The 21,940-nt window shown below is 45.9% G+C and overlaps 1 protein-coding gene across 2 annotated transcripts in view; it reads left to right on the plus strand.

Moving 5' to 3' along the window:
• The window catches only part of LOC115475752 (multidrug resistance-associated protein 6-like), a 104,860-nt gene that overhangs the window by 21,095 nt on the left and 61,825 nt on the right, over nt 1-21,940 (plus strand). Inside the window, exons 5-13 of one of the 2 annotated variants that reach the window (XM_030211716.1) lie at nt 1,046-1,171; nt 2,287-2,348; nt 2,451-2,573; nt 3,472-3,687; nt 5,362-5,539; nt 9,682-9,843; nt 15,075-15,167; nt 18,760-18,963; nt 21,669-21,815. In XM_030211716.1, the coding sequence (XP_030067576.1) occupies nt 1,046-1,171; nt 2,287-2,348; nt 2,451-2,573; nt 3,472-3,687; nt 5,362-5,539; nt 9,682-9,843; nt 15,075-15,167; nt 18,760-18,963; nt 21,669-21,815 (1,311 nt within the window). Of the gene's footprint in view, nt 1-1,045; nt 1,172-2,286; nt 2,349-2,450; nt 2,574-3,471; nt 3,688-5,361; nt 5,540-9,681; nt 9,844-15,074; nt 15,168-18,759; nt 18,964-21,668; nt 21,816-21,940 lie in introns of those variants that run through there. The other variant, XM_030211717.1, reaches the window with a different exon arrangement.

Raw genomic sequence — 21,940 nt, forward strand, 5'->3', positions numbered from 1 at the left:
CGAAGAGGTTACTAGACCACCAGGGCAGTAGTAACTAAGGGGAGGGGAGGCTAGCAATCTGCCCGTTTGTCTGGATTTCTGGACAAACGGGCAGGCTGGCAAAACCCGCCCAGTTGCCCGGACATGTCCTCAAAAAGAGAACATATCCGGGTAAATCCGGACATATGGTAACCCTACCTGCAGGAAATAGCTGTGCGGCAAGTAAAGCACTTGCCAAGCGGCCATTTGGGAGGGGAGCCCTTACCGCCATCCATTGAGGTGGCAGTAAGGGCTCCCACGATTACCCGGCAGTAACTGGGTGGGTCATATGGCCTTTATAAGCCATCATGTTTCTATGTATATACGTGTGCAATTTAACTGTGGAAAGCCAATATCTACAAGCACAAACGCATACTATGTAGCGAAAACCTGGTATAAATCCCCATGCATAAAATAGGCACGGATTCCTCTAATTCCATAACAATGCACGTAAATTTTAGGTATGCCCTCAAGCCACCCATGCCCCTCCCATGGCCATGCCCCCTTTTTGGATCCATGCACTAGAATTTATAGAATACGCCTAAAAAGATGCACTCATAAATTCTAATTGTTGCCAATTAGTGCCGATAATTGCGTCCAAATTTGCACGCAGAGCTCAAAGTGCCATATACAGAATCCAGGGGTTAGTGTACATTCTTTATATACACACATACATTTTTTTAGAACTGAAACCACAGAACAAATGCACCTTCCTAATCCAGTGCTCTGATTCTTTTATTTAGGGCCCTGTTTACTAATGTGCGCTAGTGTTTTCAGCGCATGCTAACTGCGTAAATACCCATAGGAATATTATGGACATCTACACAGTTAGTGCAAGCTAATGCTTAGCGCACACTAGAAGCGCTAACGTGCCTCTAGCGCAGCTTAATAAACAGGGCCCTTAGTTTTCTTTAAAAATGTTTAGTCCACCTTTAGAAATAGGAATTAATCAAAGTAGAATATAACAACAACCTACATAATAAATCCCAAACAAAATGTAAATAAATGAATTATCTGTGTTTTTTAGGGTACCTCCAGCGGCACTTTCTACTATGTCACATCTTACATTTATTTGACCCTGGTTCTAGTAGAGCTTATACTCTTCTTCCTGGTGGATCAGCCTCCGTTCTTCAGTGAAGGTTTGCATGACTCTGTAAGTGTATTCGCTTGCTTGAAACACAAGTAGATTTTGTATGCTTATTAATATTAGATATTCACTTAAAATACATTTGAACAGTTGTTAAGTACTTTTCTGTATAGGGCACCATATACAAATCAAAAAGAAAATAAAATGACTCAAAGGATTAATTCTAGAGACTAAATCAGGAGTGGTCAAGCCTTTGCTCCTGAGGGCCATGATAGAGGAGGGACGGTCCAGATAAGATGGGCCAGTGTGGTCGAAAAGAGAAGCACCCCTGGAGCTCCAGGCTAAGAGGGCCACAGCAGCAACATGGCTTCTCGCTCATGGCTGCCGTGGCTTGAATGAAAGTGTCCTGTAGACCAGTGGTGGCCCACAGGCTGTAGTTTACCCACCTCCGAACTATAGATGCTTCCTTTGGAACAGGGGTGTAGCCAGACTTTGGCGGGAGGGGGGTCCAGAGCCCGAGGTGAGGGAGCACATTTTAGCCCCCCCCCCTGAAGACGCCGACCCCCCCGCCACTTTTGACCCCCCTCCCCTCAGTGCCGTCACCCCTCCCCCGTCCCTTTTGACCCCCCCTCCTGTCACAATCCCTTCCCCCGCCACCGCTAGGTACCTTTGCTGGCGGGGGTTCCCAACTCCCACTAGCCAAAGTTCCCTTCAGCGCCGGTCTGTGAGTCCAGTGCGTTCGCTGATCTGGATTCTGTTTCTGTGAGTCCTGACATCCTGCAAGTTCCTACGTGCAGGACATCAGGACTCACAGAAACAGAATCCAGATCAGCAACGCACCGGACACTGGCGTTGAAGAGGACTTCGGCTGGTGAGGGGTAGCTACGCCCCTGCTTTGGAAGCCCTGTTTTGTAAAAGGTTTATTCTGATCTGTGCTCCTGTTTGACCACAGAACAGAATAAACCTTTGTTATCTGTGAGAAAATACTTGAGTTGATTGGTGGGATGGAAAAAAGATGATACTACGCACTCAAGTCAATGCGTCAGAACTGTGCACTGGGTCAATAGGTTACATAATTTAAAAGAAACATATAGCACAACATTGTAACACTGGAGGAGACGCAACGTTTTTGATAACAGCTTATAAAGTTTGCAAGTATGATGTTTCTTTTTCACCCATAGAAACCATGTCCTGAAATCAGTGCATCTTTTCTGTCCAAAATCACATTCTGGTGGCTCTCCAGGTAGGAAGGCGTACTGAAACTCCTGTTCCAATTACAGTCATTAAAAGATTTGGCTTTTTAGGCTACATTCTCAGTAATAATGACCTTTACTGGCCTCTGTAGCTTAATCTTAAAAGGATGTAGACAGCCCCTGGAAGTGGAAGACCTGTGGTCGTTGTCAAAAGAGAATACTTCAGAGGAAATCATATCACGTCTTGAAAGTGAATGGAAAAAGGGAATTCAACAGTGAGTCCTTCGAATTACTGCACCATATGGCGAGATATTGTGAGCTCAGACTTTCAATATACCACTATAAAATGGAATGAATACAAATAAAAACCCAGAGCAGAATGACTTTTGACCAGGGCCGGTCAAACCCAGTAAGCGGGGTAAGCACCGCAGGGGGGCGCCTGCCTTCAAGGGCGCCGCTGCGGCGCTGCACCACCATACCACGCCACCCTTGGGGGTTTAAATCTTTTATTTACCTCTGTCCCAGTGTCCGTGTCATTTCAAAGCCCTGCCCATCTCTAGCCTTCCCTCCCTTCGTGAGTTTGTTCCCGCAGAGTCCCACCTTCTGACGTCATTTCCTCGAGGGCGGGACTCTGTGGGAACGAACTCACGAAGGGAGGGAAGGCTAGAGACAGGCAGGGCTTTGAAATGACGCGGCCGCTGGGACGGAGGTAAATTTTAAAAAAGACTTAAACCATGCAGGGTGGCAAGAAGAAAAACGGGGATATTGGGGGAGAAGAGGGTGGGCAGGTGGGCATAAATGGGAGGGGGATGTGGGTGAAGGAGAATCACTGGACAGGGGTTGGGTGGGAGAAGAGAAAGGAGATGGGGGGGGGGCCCAACTGATAGTCTGCAGGGGGCGCCAGAGACCCTAGGGCCGGCCCTGCTTTTGACACCATTATCAATGGATTGATCCTCCTGTTTATATGACCCTTCCAATGATTTTCTTTCTATTTAGTTGCAAGTAAACTTGCAGATAGGCAAGGGTTTGGTGCATGTTTCCATATCTATAGTATAAAAATGGTATAGAAACATATTGCCCGATGGTAATCTTTTCATTGTGCCTGCTGGTTTAGTTTAATCCTACATGTCTTGATATTCCTAGCATTAAAGGTATTGTTAATTGTTTTCTAAGAAACACAGAGCATGTTACTTTCCACCATCAGCAAAATGAAGCTAGCTCGACACACGCTGAAGAAACCCAAGTTTTAATGATGTCGCATGCAGAACGAAGTAAGACCGGGATTCTCCTGAGAGCTTTCTGGAGAGTGTTTGGGACGTATTTTCTTCTTGGTACCCTTTGCTTAGTAATCTGTGATGTCTTCTTGTTTTCCATTCCAAAAACATTGAGGTGAGTTACAACGTTCAAAGTTACTGTTCTTCCAAAGATATTGTATATTTTCTTTTTTTTGTGGTCCCTTTTCCCGTGTCCTGTGCATTTCCTTAATGTCATTTCTTTTCTCCATTGCATTTTTATGGCTGCTGTCTACAGAACAGATGCAAAGAAGACAAAGAGGCCCCTTTACTAAGCTGCTAACTTGAGTTTTACCACCTGGTAGACATTTTTTTTTTCTGCATGGTAGACATTATCGTGGATCCAGTGCAGCCAGGAAACCCAGCGTTAGCTGTTTAACACAGCTTAGTAAAAGGGCCCCCCCCTGTCACAAAATGAAGCAACAAATCATGTGATTTACCTGTCATTTTGTTATTTTTTGTTTTTAGGTGCCCATTTACTAACCTACTTTAAGGGGTCCTTTAACTAAGGCACAGTAAGCCTAATACAAGCCTACCATGTGGCAAAAGGGCACTACTCCTGTGGTAAAAAAAATATTTTTATTTTTTGCCGTGAAAGGTGTGTCTGGGGGTGGACAGTAGGCGTACTTGTGCTCAGTGGCGTAGCAAGGGCAGGGCGGTAGGGGCGGTCCGCCCTGGGTGCACGCGGCTGGAGGGTGCAGAGAGCAGCCACGTGCCTGTCGGCTCTGCTGGTTCCCTGCTCCCTCTGACCCGGGACAGGTTACTTCCTGTTCCGAGGTAGAGGGAGTAGGGAGCCAGTGGAGCCGACAGGCACGCGGCTGCTCTCTGCACCCTCCAGCAGCCAAGAATGCACCCAGGGGGGTCATTGCGCCGGGGGGGGGCTTGATGTGCCGGGGAGGGGGGGTCATTGCGCTGGGGGGGGGGGGTGCCATGCTGCACCCTGGGGAGGATGGATGCCGCTGCACCCGGGGGGGGGGGTGCACAGCAGCGATCCGCCCTGGGTGGCAGCCGACCTAGGATCGCCACTGCTTGCGCTAATCAAGTAGTGTGGGCATATTACTGCACGCTACCTGATTAGCATGGGAGTAGCATGGGAGCTCTTACCGCCTCCCAAATAAAGGGGAGTAAGGGCTCCTGGTGGTAATGGCCACGTGCTAATGGGGACATTAGCCCTTGGCCTTTTACTGCCACACTAAAAGTGGCCACTGCACATGGGAAACCCACCAGCCACTTTTTTGCGAGGCTTAGTGAAAGGACCCCCAAGTGCTAATGGACACTTAGGAGGTCTTTTAGTAAACCACGGTAGTGTTTTAAGCTCGTGGTAGAAATCAGCTGGCAGTAAATGCCGAGATGCCCACAGGAATATAATGGGCGCCTCGGCATTTACAGCCAGCTGATTTCTACTGCGAGCTAAAAGCACTACCGTGGCTTAGTAAAAGCCCCCTTTAATGCAGGAAAAAAAGGCCTACTGAAAAACACGTGCAGGATGTCAGAAACAGAAGGAAGCCTTCCGCGGGAAGCAAGAGGACCTCGGCTGGCGGGGGTTGGGGTCTCCCACCAGCAAAGGTAGCCCATGGCGACGGCGGGGGAGGGTTGGCGGTGGGAGGGGAGTTGAGAGGGTCATCGGCAGGGGGGTCCAGGACCAAATCTACGGGGGCCCAGGTCCCCATGGCCCCATGTAGCTATGCCCCTGATTGTAATAGTTCACCTGAAGAATTTGAGGTACTTCATCTGTTTTCAATGTATTATATATATATTTTTTTTAATGCAGCCTTTTCCTGGGGTTTATGAAAGACACTGAAGCCCAGGTCTGGAAGGGCTATTTCTATGCTGCACTACTGTTCCTATTAGCCTTCATGCAAACTCTGTTTGAGCAACGATACATGTACATGTGCTCCCTGTTAGGAATGAGGCTAAAGACTGCAGTTCTTGGTCTAGTTTATAGAAAGGTAAGTTCCTTGTTCCAGTTTTCAACAAAACCAGATCACGTTTTTAAAGCTGAACTATTGGATATTTTGAGACTTTACAAGCGTGAACATGCTGAAGATAGGGAAGTGCTGTTCATGGTAAAAACCACATGCAGAAATCAGTGAGATTTGTTACATGCTTTGCGACATTTACCATCTGAAAATGACCAAACTACTGAAGTGAATTTTTGTTGAACTCAGTCCAGATTATAGGATTTCTACTATGTATATGCATGGCAATCAACATATAAACTAGGTGCAGAAATTGCAATATAGATGTAATAATTATTTATTTATTAATTAGGATTTATTTACCGCCTTTTTGAAGGAATTCACTCAAGGCGGTGTACAGTAAGAATAGATCAAACATGAGCAATAGGCAATTACAGCAGTAAAAATATTCAAGTAACAATACAAAATATGGCATGGTATACTACTTACAATGACAACACGATACGTAATAGAACATTATAATTGGTAGTGAAGGGTAAGGCAAAGTTGTAACATATAGATGAGTAAGAAAGTAGGAAGAATTTGAAAGTAAGGTGACTGATTTGAAGAAAGTTGCACGAGAGGTCAGAGAGATGGTTAAATATTATCTCGGCTAGGGTAGGAGTGGATAAACATGTCCCGCTGCTGTATGTGCAGCCCGAGTCAATCCTTGTGTGTGTGAGTGAGACTAACAAGTTAGTTACTTCTTCCATTAAAGGCTTGGTTGAAGAGCCAAGCTTTCACCTGCTTCCTGAAGTAGAGATATTTATCTCCAAACAACTATGACCCTAGCAACATACTTTATTAAATATCCAAATATTTACTAAAATACTTGGGATATATTCACTTCAATTTGTTTCAACCTCCCAATTCCTAAATTTCTCAACTCCTATATAGCTAATACAGCTTATCAAACTACCTCATCACTCCATAAACATACAGCTTATTAATACCACACTAGTGGCACTTCCCCCCCCCCCCCCCCCCCACAGTCCTGATCGAAAACTGAACAACCACAGATATCATCTCCAGGTACCAGATGAATGCTACAGTACTTCAATATTTCAGTATTGCATATCAACCGGAGTAGAGACCATCCAAAAGAATTCATGCCACACTCTGCTCCCGTACCCAACACGGTCCGTGTTTCGCTCCCTTAGCGTCATCAGGGGTCGGATTCCAAACAAACTGATTTATGGACACAAGATGGTCAGAGACTCCCAACTCTTGCTCTCCAACACACAGTCGTGACTCAGAAAAGGAGATATCTGTGGTTGTTCAGTTCATGGTCCATGAGGACTTATCCACACTGGATGGGTGAATTTGGCAATTGCACAGGACAGTCGTTTGGATATAAGAAACATTTGGTGGACATATTGTGTGCTTTGTGCATGGGATAAGTACAATTTTTTTGATCAGGACTGGGGTGAATGCCACTAGTCTGGCTGTATTAGCTATATAGACGTTGAGAAATTTAGAAATTGGGATGTTGAAACAAACTGAAGTGAATATATCCAAAGTATTTTAGTAATTATTTGGATATTTAATAAAGTATTTTGATATGGTCATAGTTGTTTGGAGATAAATATATATATATATATATATATTCTTGTGAAACTATTGACTTGGTTGTGGTCCTTGACCACCAAATTTAGGGTCTCCTGACTTACAATATCTTGCTAAGCAGGGGCGTAGCCAGACACCCAAGTTTGGGTGGGCCTGGACCCAAGGTGGGTGGGCAGAACTCCACCTTGTCCTACAAGTGATTTGGTTTCTCTCTCACCTGCATGCCATATGGTCTTTCAAACATCCCCTCTCCTCCATATACCTTTTAAATAGCAGATTTTCACCGGCAGCAAACAGTTGTTGGGAGTTTTTGGCTGGTGGGGTTTGGGGTCCCTGCCAGCCACATTATAGGTGTGCTGCTACTTGGTGGGCCTGAACCTAAAGTGGGTGGGCCTGGGCCCACCCCAGCCCACCCTTGGCTACGCCACTGTTGCTAAGTGCTTTCTAAAGCAACAGTGCTTGACGTCTGCTCATTCAGAATCAGACTCATCATAGACTTCAACCACTATACTTTAGCAATCCATCAGAACCTTTTTCTTCCTGTGCCTTTAGAAATTCCTTACGCCCCTTCAGGTTTCCCAAATTATGGAATTTAGGTTTTCTCCAGTTAAGCAATGTGAGACTTAAACACACTGCAGATGGACTGATCAAGTTCAGGAAAATATAGCAGTCCTGTGCAAAAGGTGGAAAACACTGGAACAAATACAAAAGCAATTTCAGAGGCATAAAATTTATATTCTTTGGAGAATGAGGGAAGGTGGACGTCCAAATCCCAATTTTGCAAAGGCAGGATATGGACATCTAACACTGCAATATGTCCATATGGCAAGGGGGCATGGCCTGGGCATATTATGGGTGGAACTAGGGAGGGACCAAAATCTGGACATCCAGCTCTGATCACAGAAGGGGAAGGGACGTCCAAGTCTAAAAAGATGGATGTTTTTTTTTTAGTTACATTTGTACCCTGTGCTTTCCCACTCATGGCAGGCTCAATGTGGCTTACATATACAGGTACTTATTTGTACCTGGGGCAATGGAGGGTTAACTGACTTGCCCAGAGTCACAAGGAGCTGCAGTGGGAATGGAACTCAGTTCCCCAGGATCAAAGTCCACTGCACTAACCACTAGGCTACTCCTCCACTCATTCCACCAATAAGAGCCAACCTCATCAGTGATGTCACAATGGCTTGATTGCCGGATACTTGGCTCACTTCTGATATTGTGATGTCATAAGGGAAAGGGGGAAAGGGAAATGGGACTTGATATACCACCTTTCTGAGGTTTTTGCAACTACATTCAAAGCGGTTTACATACAGTATATTCAGGTACTTATTTTGTACCAGGGGCAATGGAGGGTTAACTGACTTGCCCAGAGTCACAAGGAGCTGTGCTTGAAGTGGGAATTGAACTCAGTTCCTCAGGACCAGAGTCCACCACCCTAACCACTAGGCCACTCCTCCACTTATTTAGACCTGGTATTTGGCAATGTCCAGGTTACAGAAAAGTGCTCTGATTGAGAAGCTGTCCACTGGAGGGATTAAGGCATGACACCTCCTTAATCCCCCCCCCCCCCCCCATGGTTGCTGTCCCTGTCCCGCTCCCCTGAATGTGAAACTTGCAAGGGACACCAGGATCTATGACAGTTTCAGATATTATGGAGAGAGCAGCATGCAAATTTGAGGAGTAGCCTAATGGTTATTAGTGCAATGAACTGTGAAACAAGGAGCCCAGGTTCAAATCTCACTTTAGCTGTTTCTTTTTTTTAACTGTGAGCCCTCCAGGGACAGAAAAATATCTACTAAAGGCTATTGAAGTGGTGCACATTCGGGTACAGTAGGTATTTTTTCTGTTCCTGGAAGGCTCACAATTTGAGAAAAAAAAATCACAAACAGCTGAAGTGGGATTTGAGCCTGGGTCCTCTGAGTCTCCGCCCACTGCTCTAACCATTAGGCCACCCTTCTGCCCTGCATAGAAGCATATGCGACCATTTTATAAGATGGATGTTCCTATGCTGCTGCACAGACATCCATATCCCTTGTTCCTTCCCTCCTCTCCTTGTTCATAATTTGGACGTTTCAGTTTGTAAAATGGATGTTCATGCCGGACGTTTCTAGAACAGAGACATCCATCTCACATGTATTTTAGAACAAGCTGTTTCCTGTTCTAAAATACATGTGAGATGGATGTCCATTTGTGACATACCGACTTGAACGTCCATATTCTGAGTTGGATCTCCTTTCTAAAATGTTTCTCCACGTTAGTATATCTGGTCTATTGTACCTGCTCTGGAACACTCCTAGCACTTAAAAGTCTTCTCCGCTTTGCTCAAGATTCTAGGCGGAGACTTCAGATTAACTGATATCCTCCACGCTCTACAGTACAAATGAGATAATGCACTAATCGCAACACTGAATGCACTTAAAATGACAACAGAGCACATAAATGTATCCCAATCCATTATAAAATTCAGTTGTGTAGGCTAGTGAAAATGATTGACTTGCTTGTTGCCTTTGGGTGGGTTTTAGGGGAAGGTATACTAAAGTGTTTAACGTTATTCTCTGTTATAGATTTTAGTCCTCACGCATGCAGCAAAAAAAATCACCACAGCTGGAGAGATAGTGACGCTGGTATCTGTTGATGTGCAGAAGTTGATGGATCTCATTATCTATTTTAATGGCATCTGGCTTGCCCCAGTTAGGATTGTTATCTGTTTCATCTTCCTCTGGCAGGTAAAGTGTTAACTCTAGAGAACCCACTGCATTTCTGTGTGTTCATTTTCCTAGGGAAGGACATAACTTCACTAACAGCTATGAACACTGAGGAATGGTTTCTCCAACAATGTAATGAGCTGTAAGGGTAGAGACGGTGACCTGGGTATTTATTTCTGTGACCCAACATGACATGGGATGGTTAGCTGGAAACTGCTGTTCACTACCTTAAGTACTAAGCGAAGTCTGATTTCTTATGATATATCTGAACGTTACTTATAAATGTGTACAAACTTTAGAATGATTAAGCATGGGGTTGAGACAATGGAACAATGCTAAGTGGATACATTTATATATTTATTTATTTATTGTACTTGTATCCCACATTTTCCCACCTATTTGCAGGCTCAATGTGGCTTACAAAGATCTGTTATGACAGCGTCATAACAGGGAAGAAATACAATTGGTGTTGCAAAGAGATAAAAGAAAACAAAAGTATCTGGTTATGCAGCTGCACAGTGAGACATTCTGACTAGAGGAGTGTAAGGATTGTGTTCAAGTAGTTATGGGTTATCGTGGTAGGCTTTGTTAAAGAGAGAGGTTTTCAAAGCTTTGCGGAAGTTATTTAATTCGCTGATCGTTTTCAAGTGAGTTGGTAGTGCATTCCACATCTTCGTACTCATGATGCTGCCATGTTGATATTACAGCAACATGCCAAGGTGCGGTGTAGATTACTTGAGCGAAGCAATGAGTAAACAGGTCTATTTATTAAATAACATTATGGGCCCAATTTCCAAATGAGATATGCTCCTTTTATTAAATTGCGCCAAAATTTACAATTACGGAGGCTTAACGTGGGATTTTACTCCCAATTTTACACTGCACATTTTGGGAGCATTCCCACTATTTTTATTGCAGGTCACGTGTTAATATTCCCATTAGCGTGTGGTACCTACTGAGAGTTAACAAGAAGATCACACAGTAGTGACAGCAAAGCCCTTCTCCCCCCCCCCCCCCCCCCCCAATTCTGGAACGCACTACCGCGTAACTTAAAATTGATCCATGAACTAACCAACTTCCGCAAACTATTTAAGACCCATCTCTTTAACAAGACATACCACAAAGACCAACAAATATGAACTCCTTCGCACATGCCTAGAATTGTCTTTACTATTTGCTTGTTAAATTAATATCATGCTTATCATTATCATGTTACCCAAGATCCTTCTATAATACTAAATGTTTATTTCTTACATATCTCCATTATTCATGATGTATTGTAAGCCACATTGAGCCTGCAAAGAGGTGGGAAAATGTGGGATACAAGTACAATAAATAAATAAATAGTACCCTTCCAAACTTTCCCAAGGACTCTCACCCCATATAGGCCCCCCCTGGGCCTACCTCTATGGCTCTCTTTTTATGTAGGGGGTTTTAGGCAGGAGTGATCCCAGTAGCTCTTGCCCCTGGCTGGCACCAGGTTCAAACTGGAGCCTGCAACTCCTAGTGGTAGTTTCGTAGTATTATTACTAGGGGTCAAGCTGCTATATAAGGGTCTTCTACTTTTTTCTCTTATATGGCAGCTTGATCCTTAGCTGCAGTACTGCGAGATTATCACTAGGAATTTGACACTTTCTGGTGGAAACTGTTGGGTTTTTACCACTTATTTTTTCCATGTGTATATTTTAAAAATGACTGCTCCTGCTTTGAGTACTGGCAAATACACAGGCATTCCTGTATGTCCTTATAGATACAGCAGAGAATTTTATAAAATACTGCTGGAATTGAGCATGTCCCAATCTGGACATCTGAATTCTGATCTCAACATTCTATATAACATGGGCCTTCCATCTGCATATCCTCCCAGCATTCTTCATCCACCCTGAGCCACTCAGGTCTCTGCTCCAGGTGCCCAGTGCTTCCACCAGCTGCCTTCCAGGTGCTGTGGAGGACTTGCAGCCATCTGTATATCCTCCCAGCTTTCTCCAGAGTGACTCCCAGGTCCACCTGAGCCACCCAGGGCCTCTGCTCCAGGTGCCCAGTGCTTCCACCAGCTGCCTTCCAGGTACTATGGAGGACTTGCAGCCCATCTGCATATCCTCCCAGCATTCTGCAAGGTGACTCCCAGGTCCACTGCTTCAGTTAACGCTCGCCAAAACATTTTCTCTTTACAGTTTTTATTTTCTTTCTGCTCTTCCCAATGACTCCAGTATAATTTTTCTTCTTGATACTGTGCCTTCCCAATCTCTTTCTCCATATGAAACTATTGTATACATCAGGACCACATTGCCCACCTTCTGCTTTCATCACCTCACCATCCCTTTTGTCTTCTCCTTTCTTCTCAGCTCTCAAGTTTCAACATATTCTTCCTTTCATTCAACCATCTTCATTCTTTCTGAGTGCATCTCATCTTCATCACTGCTGTCATGCCTCTCCTACTCTTCTCCATACTCTCTTGCTCCTTCTCCTGCTCTCTGCAAGGAATATCAATCCCAATCCTGGTCTGTAATCTAATTTCTGTTCCTCTCCTCTCCCTTCTCGTGTGCCCTATGGAATATCCTCTCTGTCTCCAACAAGATTTCCTATATCCATGACTTCTTTATTTCTCATACTCTCCATCTGCTTGTACTAACTGAGTCTTGGTTTTGCCCTGAAGACTGCTTCAGCTGCTGCCCTTTGTCATGGAGGTTATCTTTTCTCCTATACGTCTCATCCGGTTGGTCGCAGAGGTGTTGTTGGGCTACTACTCTCACCTTCTTGTAGATTTCAAATCTCTTCTTCCACCTCAGTCTCACTGCTTTCCTTCCTTCAAAGTCCACTCCATCTGTCTATTCACTCCTCTACCTCTCTGAGTAGCAGTCATTTATCGATCCCCTGATAAGTCTCTTTCATCCTTTCTCGCTGACTTTGACTCCTGGCTTTCCTTCTTTCTCGAACCCTCATCTCCTTCCCTCATTTTTATGGATTTTAACATTGATGTTAATGATCCATCTGGCTCTTATGCCTCTCAGGTTCTTGCTTTATCATACTCCTTCAATCTTCAGCTGTGCTCCACTACCATCATCTGATAACCTTCACACTTAAACATATCTCCCCCCAGTCCCATCCAGTCTCCACATATATATTTAGGAATCTTCAGGCTATTGACTCTTGCACTTTCTCCATCCCTCTTCTCAACCACTATCCTGCTTATAATCGAATGAGAAAAACGCCCAAGTTCCGACCTAAATCGGGAGATGGACGTTTATCTCACAAAAACGAATAACGCGGTATAATTGAAAGCCGAACTTGGATGTTTTCAACTGCACTCCATCGCGGAAGCGTACAAAGTTGACGGGAGCGTGTCGGAGGCGTGGTGAAGGCGGGACTGGGGCATGGTTATCACCCAAACAGAGATGGGCACCTTTCGCCGATAATGGAAAAAAAGTATGCGTTTGTAGCTAGAATTTAGGGCACTTTTCCTGGACCCTGTTTTTTCACGAATAAGGCCCCAAAAAGTGCCCTAAATGACCAGATTACCCCCAGAGGGAATCGGGGATGACCTCCCCTGACTCCCCCAGTGGTCACTAACCCCCTCCCACCACAAAAAAATGATGTTTCACAACTTTTTATTTTCACCATCAAATGTCATACCCACCTCCCTGGCAGCAGTATGCAGGTCCCTGGAGCAGTTGTTAGGGGGTGCAGTGGACTTCAGGCAGGTGGACCCAGGCCCATCCCTCCCTACCTGTTACAATTGTGCTGCTTAATGCTTATTAGTCGTCCAACCCCCCCAAACCCACTGTACCCATATGTAGGTACCCCCCTTCACCCCTTAGGGCTATAGTAATGGTGTAGACTTGTGGGCAGTGGGTTTTGAGGGGGATTTGGGGGGCTCAACACACAAGGGAAGGGTGCTATGCACCTGGGAGCTCTTTTACCTTTTTTTTGTTTTTGTAAAAGTGCCCCCTAGGGTGCCCAGTTGGTGTCCTGGCATGTGAGGGGGCCCAGTGCACTACGAATCCTGGCCCCTCCCACGAACAAATGTCTTGGATTTATTCGTTTTTGAGCTGGGCGCTTTCATTTTCCATTATCGCTGAAAAACAAAAACGCCCAGCTCACACATTGTCGAATAAAACATGGACGTCTATTTTTTGCGAAAATACGGTTCGGTCCGCCCCTTCACGGACCCGTTCTCGGAGATAAACGCCCATGGAGATAGACATTTTCGTTCGATTATGCCCCTCCACGTTATCTAAGTCTGTGAATGAGGCTGTCTCGTCCTATAAAACTATTCTCTCCTCTGCTCTGGATACTCTCGCTCCTCCCTTTCCCCGTTCTGTAAGGCGTACCAAACCTTAGCCTTGGCTGACCTCTAGAATCTGCTACCTACGTTCCTATGCCAACCTGCTGAATACCTTTGGCTGAAATCCCATGCCCATGCTTGCTGACTTCTTATATTTCAGATTCTTGCTGACCTCCTTCCAGTCTGCTCTTTCACTTGCCAAACAGGACTACTACATCCACTTGTCAAACTATCTTGGCTCAAACTCTTGATCTCTCTTTGGCACACTGAACTCTGTCTTCAAAGTGCCTTCACCTCCAACCCCCCCCCCCCCCCCCTTTCTTCCCAGACTATGGCTGAGTACTTTCTTGATAAGGTTCACAAGATTAACATTGAGTTCTCAACCAAATCACCTCCACCTCTTCTCCCCCCAGTCCATTCTGTAAATCCTCCTTCAACCTCTGCCTCCTCTTCTTCCTTTTCTGAAACCGCTGAAGAGGAAACTGCACATTTTCTTTCCTCCTCCAAACTGTAGCGAATAGCGATTAAGGCGGGAGCACTCAGGAGTCGGGACTCGATCATGTCGGCAGGGCAGCAGCCAGCAGCCCTGAAGGCTGAAGGCTGAAGAGACTGAGGCGCGTGGGGAGGGGAAAGAGGAGAAACGGGGCGCAGGCACTGGCAGCACTGCAAAGAAGAGAGAGGAGTCGGTCGGGACTGGTTGGAGAACGGAACGGAGAAGAATAAAGACGAAGAAACAGCTGATCCATCCTGCTCCTGTTGTTGAGAACTTGTGGCTGCCGGCAAGCCTCTTATACCGGGCGCCTATGAGTACTAGTATCCTATAGATTGTAAGTCCCATTTTCTGCTATAAGACATGTGTTACCCAGGTTTTAATAAATGAGCTAAACCGGCACAAGATAAGTATATGAATGCAACCCCAAATTATTTTTCACCCTGAGTTTAGATCTCTCTATGTTTCTTCTTTCAGCTTTTGGGACCACCTGCTCTGTCTGGAATCATAGTGTTTGTGCTCGTTTTGCCCCTGAATATTCTTATTGCGAAAAAAAGACACCAGTTTCAGGTACTAACCAATACATTCCTTCCAATGATGTAGATGCAAAGTTGTTATCACTGTACTCTCTAAGGCCAGGACTTGTCTCAGCAAGGAAGATTCAGGTCTACTTATCTTGCCATCTCTGTCATGCATGCAATTAGCCAAGCAAAGTTGGTGTGTCTTGATATGGCCATCACTGTGTATTTCTACCTCAGAAATAATTTCTTTTTAGAAGCACATAATCTAATTGGCGCTTTTGTATTTTACAGATCTTTGCATCTCTGCTATAACTTAAATATGAAAGGAAATGGTATCTCTATCTGCTTTCCATCTAATTTACAAGTGACCAATGCCAAATATGTATGTGGCTGATAGGCAGCTACAGGACAATATTCAAAGTGATTTAACCAGGCAGAAGAGTCTCCTGCCTGGTTAAATTGTGCTTAATGGGTTGGGAGGGGAAATTCAGTGCCACTGAGCATCTATTCTGACACAATCCAGGCAGTGCTGGGGCATTCTGGGGGCGGAGTCGGAGTACAGCCAGGAGTTATACAGCCACTGGTGATATTCAGTGCAGGCGAAGCAGGGGCATAGGCAGACCTGCCATTTTGGGTGGGCCCAGAGTTAACCTGGGTGGGCCCTTCCCACCCCCTACCCTTACCCCTGTACATACATACAATATAGTGGAGTTTTTTGTTTTTTTAATGAAACAGCATCTGCCCATTTCTCTCTGAACCTCCTCCCCCCGGTTCTACCTCAGAGCTGTTGCCCATCACAATTCCTATAGGCAACCTACAACAGCTCTGCAGGCTTCTTCTACCATGTTCCCAGCAAAGAAACAAGAAGTGACATCATTGAGGGCAGGACATGACAGAGAGATGCCTGCAGGGCTGGCACGGGATGCCTATAGGAATTGCTGCCGGCAGTGGCTCTGAGGTAGACCTGGAGGGGGGGTTCTAGAGAGAGACGGGCATACGCCAGGCCACGAGTGGAGTAGAGGGAAAGAGAGTAGTGAGACCTTATGGGCTGCTGACTGGGTGGGCCTGAGGCAAGAATGGGTGGGCCTGTGCTCACCCAGGCCCACCCTTAGCTACGCCACTGAGGCGAAGTAACAAGGCAAGTGGGACCACATAAATTGCAGTTATGAGCTATGAGAGTACAGCACTGAATATCGGCCATACCCGCATAACTTACAGGTGCTGCCAAAGACCCAAATATTTGGAAAGGAAAAGGTGATGGGATTTCATATACCAAATTTCTGTGGTTGCAATCAAAACGGTGTTACAGTCCTTGCAAAAGTGTTGTCACAAAACACTACGCTAGACTGTCAGTTAAACCAGAGTATAAAACATCACTGTGAAGACTCAGAACTCTTGAACCAAATCTTCTTTAATGCAAAATCAAACAAAGGAAATGACTTACAGTTCTGAAGTGTTGAACAAGAGTTTCTGCCCAGCAGACTAGAGAATCTGTCCTCAACTAGCTCACTCTGTATGCAAAGAGGAGCTAGGAGATCTCAGCACCAAGCTGAAAGAGTAGATGTTGTAATACTTTTAAACTAGTGAAAACATGATGATGCTACAAAGGCTTTGAAAGGCTCATGCAGCAAAGCACAGTGGTTAGTTAAAGGTCATAAAGAAGCATGCTGCAGACAGATTTCCCCTGCTCAAAGGAGAGAGAGGGGTTTAACTACCCAGCAAGCTTAGCGAATCAAGCTAGCCAATAGGGTGACTCCCATAAGACACGGGGAACTGGGACGTGTACTGGGACGTGTGCTCAGGAAGAGGCTATCACAGAAAACTACAGAATGACAAAATTTGTAGTTCTATCCTATTTAAAGACATAGGGACTAAACCTGGTTATAAGCAATGTTCAGTATATACATATAGACACCAAGCAACCTGCCTCCATGCAAATGAGGGCAGAACAAGTGGTTTACATGTTATATTCAGGTACTTATTTTGTACCTAGGGGAATGGAAGGTTAAGAGCAGGGCCGTGCCAATACAGTAAGCAGGGTAAGCATGGCAGGAGGGCGCCGTCCTTTGGGGGGCGCCGCCGCACCATGCTTACCTCGCCCTCCCGCTCCCATTGCCCAACTGCCCGCGCCCTCTTCTCTCCCACAGCAAGATCCCTTTCCTTTTTTAATCCTTTTAATTTTACCTCCGTCCGGCAGCGCAGCGTCAGTGCAGGAGGCGGCGCTCCCGATGTGTCTAGCCTTCCCCTTCGCTCATGTTCCGCCTTCTTCTGACGTCATTTCCTTGACGTCAGAAGAAGGCAGAACATGAGTGAAGGGGAAGGCTAGACACATCAGGAGCGCCGCCTCCTGCACTGACGCTGCGCCTGCGCTGCCGGAGGTAAATTTAAATGAAAAAAAAAAGGAAAGGGATGTTGGAAGGGGGGAGAAGAGGGCGGGCAGTTGGGACATGGGAGCGGGAGGGCAGGGGAGAGAGGAGCATTGGAGGGCAGGGTTCATGGAAGGGAGAGAGGGGAATTGCTGGATAGGGTCAGGGATGAATGGAGGGGGCAAGGGACAGATGGGCATGGATGGATATGGATTGCAGGGCAGGGCTCAGGGAGAGAGAAGAATTGCTGGATAGGGATGAATGGAGGGGGCAGGGGACAGATGGGCATGGATTGGGAGGGCAGGGCTCAGGGAGAGAGGGGAATTGCTGGATAGGGATGAATGGAGGGGCAGGGGACAGATGGGCATGGATGGATATGGATTGCAGGACAGGGCTCAGGGAGAGAGGGGAATTGCTGGACATAGAGGGGAGGGAAGAGAGATGAAGGAGATGAAATGAGGGAAAAGGAAGAGAGGAGAAAAACTGCACATGGATGAAGAAAATAGGCAGAAGCTGAGGACCAGAAATGAAGGAGGAAAGGAAAGAAATAAATGGAAAGGAAGCCCTGGAAACGGAGTTAAGAGGACAGATAGCAGCAGAATCAGATACTGGGCCAGCATGATCAGAAAAAGAAAGTCACCAGACAACAAAGGTAGAAAAAAATCATTTTATTTTCATTTTAGTGTTTGGAATATGTCCACTTTGAGAATTTACATCTGCTATCTTATTTTGCAATGTATAGCAATTTGTTTCTAAGAATATTGCTGACAATTCCTGACAGTGTGGCAAGTGGTGAGCGATCATTTTCACCGGGGGGGGGGGGAGGGGGGCGCCAACTGATAGTCTGCAGGGGGGCGCCAGAGACCCTAGGCACGGCCCTGGTTAAGTGACTTGCCCAGAGTCACAAGGAGCTGTAGTGGGAATCAAACCCAGTTCCCCTAGTTGTCAGGCCACTGCATTAACCATTCGAGTACTATTAGCTGATGGTTGTCAGCATTTATAAAAAATGGTCACTGTTGTCAGCTGAAAACTGACTCCCCCCCCTCCCCCCACCACCACCATCATGTCTTAGGTTTATTTGACAGAAATTGCTAAATCAGCCAATCAAATCCACCAATTTGGCCTTTCAAAGTAAGTACAGCCTGATATGCACTAGACTATCAGCCTCACAGATAGCTGGAATAATCCCTTGTTTGTGTTCACATTTAAGTTCAATTGTCAGCTTTTCAGAATCCTCCACTTCTAATAAGTAGGTTATTGACAATTTACTTTTAGGCAGACCAGATGAGACACAAAGACAAGCGAGCCAGAACGACAAATGAAATGCTGAGTGCGATGAGAACCGTCAAGCTGAACACCTGGGAGGACTTCTTCTCCAGAAAAGTGCTGGGCCTACGTGAACATGAGCTTGGCGCTCTGAAAGTGTCTCAGGTTCTCTTCTCCCTCTCTTTGTCTTCCTTCCACTCATCCACATTCCTGGTGAGCACTGCTTCTCCCCTGCAACATTTAAGAGACTTAATGTTAGAAGTGGTTGCATCAGTGGCGTAGCCACAGGTGGGCCTGGGTGGGCCAGGGCCCACCCACTTAGAGCTCAAGCCCATCCAACAGTAGCGCATGTTTAATGGTAGCTGGTGGGGATCTCAAGATCTGCCGGCTGAAGACTTCCCCCAATGGTAATGAAAACGCTACTCTCCATGATACCGGCACCTACTCATGCTCAGTTTTCAGCGCATGCCTATTTCAGACTGCCAAGGTGGAAAGAAGCATTTTCCTGCCAGCTGAGATATATTTTTGGTGGGTGGGGGGTGGGGGGAGAGAACACTTGGTGCCCGCCAACTTCTTGCCTAGGCCCACCCAAAATCTGTTGTCTGGCTACGCCCCTGGGTTGCATAAGTGAAAAAAGAAAAGCAGCAGTGTTAGAAAGAGAAAGTACGTGTCCAGTTTTCCTTCTAAATCTGCCACTTAGACACACAATCAGCAGTCGCAGGTAGGGGGGTGCAGCCAGAAAATCTTCATTTTGTGCTGTTTCCTATGTCATTTATGGGAATGTTTGGGTTTTTCTTTTTTTTTTTTCTGTTGTCAGGGAAGCAGTGCCATTAAGAGGGTGCACTTTTTTAAGAAAGAAAAGAAAGAAAGAAAGAAAGAAAGAAAGAAAGAAAGAAAGAAAGAAAGAAAGAAAGAAAGAAAGAAAGAAAGAAAGAAATTCTTAGCTACAAACTTACAGTTACAAAGGGGAAAGTATATTTCCCGGGGAATAAGCTCTGGACAAGGATATAAACTCAGAAGGATATTCCAATATTCGGGTGCCCTGTACCTTTATACCGCTCTGTTACTTTATCACTTTCTCCCATCCTGGACCGATCAGAAACCCTGCACGTACACAGGACATAAGCCAGTGGTGAGATCATTGCCATATCTTCAGTCTATAAGTTATGCCTGTAACAGGCAAGCCAGATGCCCTAGCAATTGTTAATGTATAATTTACAATAAATAAGAGATTGAGCAATAGTTGTCAGAGATTTTGTAGTTGTGTGTGTTATATAACACAAAAACTGTGATGTACAGGGCCACCGAGAGACAGAGCCAGGCCCGAGGAGGGCCATCACCGGGTCCCCTCTCCCCACTCAGGATGCACCCGCTGCACCCCTTCCTCCCATTTGGGACACAGCTGTCGGGCCCTCTCACCCACACACAGGACACAGCTGCCAGACCCAACCCGGAACACAGCCTCCGCTGCTGCCCCTCACTTACTCTCGGGCTGCCACCAGATCCTGGTGATGGGCCCCCCTTGCGGCGCATCTGCTCCTCCCTTACCTCCAAGGAGGGCCCGGTACCGTGGTCTGTCTCTCACCTGCTCCAGTGTGCCTGGACTGGTTTCCGATAGGAGCAGGAAAGAGACAGACCCTGGGGCCCGGTGCCGGGCCTCCCTTGAAGGTTGGGCTCGGGGAATTTTGCCCCCTCTGCCCCCCCCCCCTCTCTTGGCGGCCCTGGTTATGTACTGTAATCCAAGACCAATAACAGGCAGAAAACTTTTCAGAAAATTATTTTTACAGCTGACACAGGGCCAGATGCACTAAACTTAACGAGCCAGCAATGTGGTTTTTAAACTGGTTCTAGCTAGTTTAGTGCGCAAATAGTAAACCGGGACATGCACAAAAGGGTTCTCCAAACCATTTTCCTGTCACAGTAACAGCTAACAAAAGCGGAATGTAAATGAGCTAATTACTATTATAATGTGAATGCGATGTGATGCACTATCGTTTCCGACCCCATGCCCTGTGGAAAACCTAACGGGAGGTCTACACCTCTCGTTGGGGCTGCTATGAGCGGGACCCATGCAGAGGAGGACGCCCATCGCAAAAATCGGAAGAAAAAAAACGTCCAAATGCTCGTCAGGGACGTCCTTTCAAATGCTAACACTTGGACGTCCATCACTCCAAAAAAAAAAGAATGTCCCTGACGGACACGTTTTTTTTCTTCAGATTTTGTGATGGGTGTCCTTTTTTGACGTGCTTTTCTTACGTGCCCGAAATGACCACCGCCGGAATCGGGGATCGGGACAAGCGAGGATGTCCAAATCAAAACTATTTGGACGCCCCTTTCGATGATGCCCCTCCAGGTCTCTCTCAGCCAATCACAGCCTGTTTAGCCGTCACTGGTGTCAGCTAAACATGCTGTGATTGGCTGAGAGAGGGGCATAATCGAAAGGGACATCCAAATAGTTTTGATTTGGGGGTCCTCACACATCCCGATCCCCGATTCTCTCCGGCGGTGGTCATTTCGGGCATGTAAGAAAAACACATCCAAAAAGGATGCCCATCACAAAATCTGAAGAAAAAAATGTCCAAGTGCTCGTCAGGGACGTCCTTTTTTTTTTTTAGAGTGACATTTATGAAGCCATCTTTGGCATGCGCAGAGCAGCCAGCATAATGATTGGGTGCTCTGCGCATGCTTGGCTGGCCGACTGGCTTCCCCTCCTTAGGAAGGAAATCGCGTGCAAATGAGCTAACAGCGAGCAGCTCATTTGCATGCGATTTCCTTCATGCATGCCCGTTTTTTACCGATTCGCTAAGGGATCGGTAAGGAAGGGCTCTTTCCATGGAGTTAGTGCATCTGGCTGACAGTGTCCTGGTTCATGAATCACTAGCAAACTCATCATTGCTTTGCTGCTTATTCTTTTTCAGATTGCCTTCATCATGTTTGCAGTTTACACTTTGATGGACAAGAAGAATGTGCTGGATGCAGAAAAAGCATTTGTTTCTCTGACATTAATCAACATTTTGAACACAGCTCACTCCTTCCTACCGTTTTGCATTAATGCCACTATTCAGGTTTCTAGCTTATTTCCATCATTGTTCAATGACATTTCTGACCTTCCTGACATGTTGCTGTTCTAAATTGCTGCATAGCTGTACTTGCCTAACTACTTAGCCTGTAATTTACCTGCACTTAAACA

The sequence above is a fragment of the Microcaecilia unicolor genome, chromosome 8 (genome assembly GCF_901765095.1).
Source record: "Microcaecilia unicolor chromosome 8, aMicUni1.1, whole genome shotgun sequence".
NCBI classification, from domain to species: Eukaryota; Metazoa; Chordata; class Amphibia; order Gymnophiona; family Siphonopidae; genus Microcaecilia; species Microcaecilia unicolor.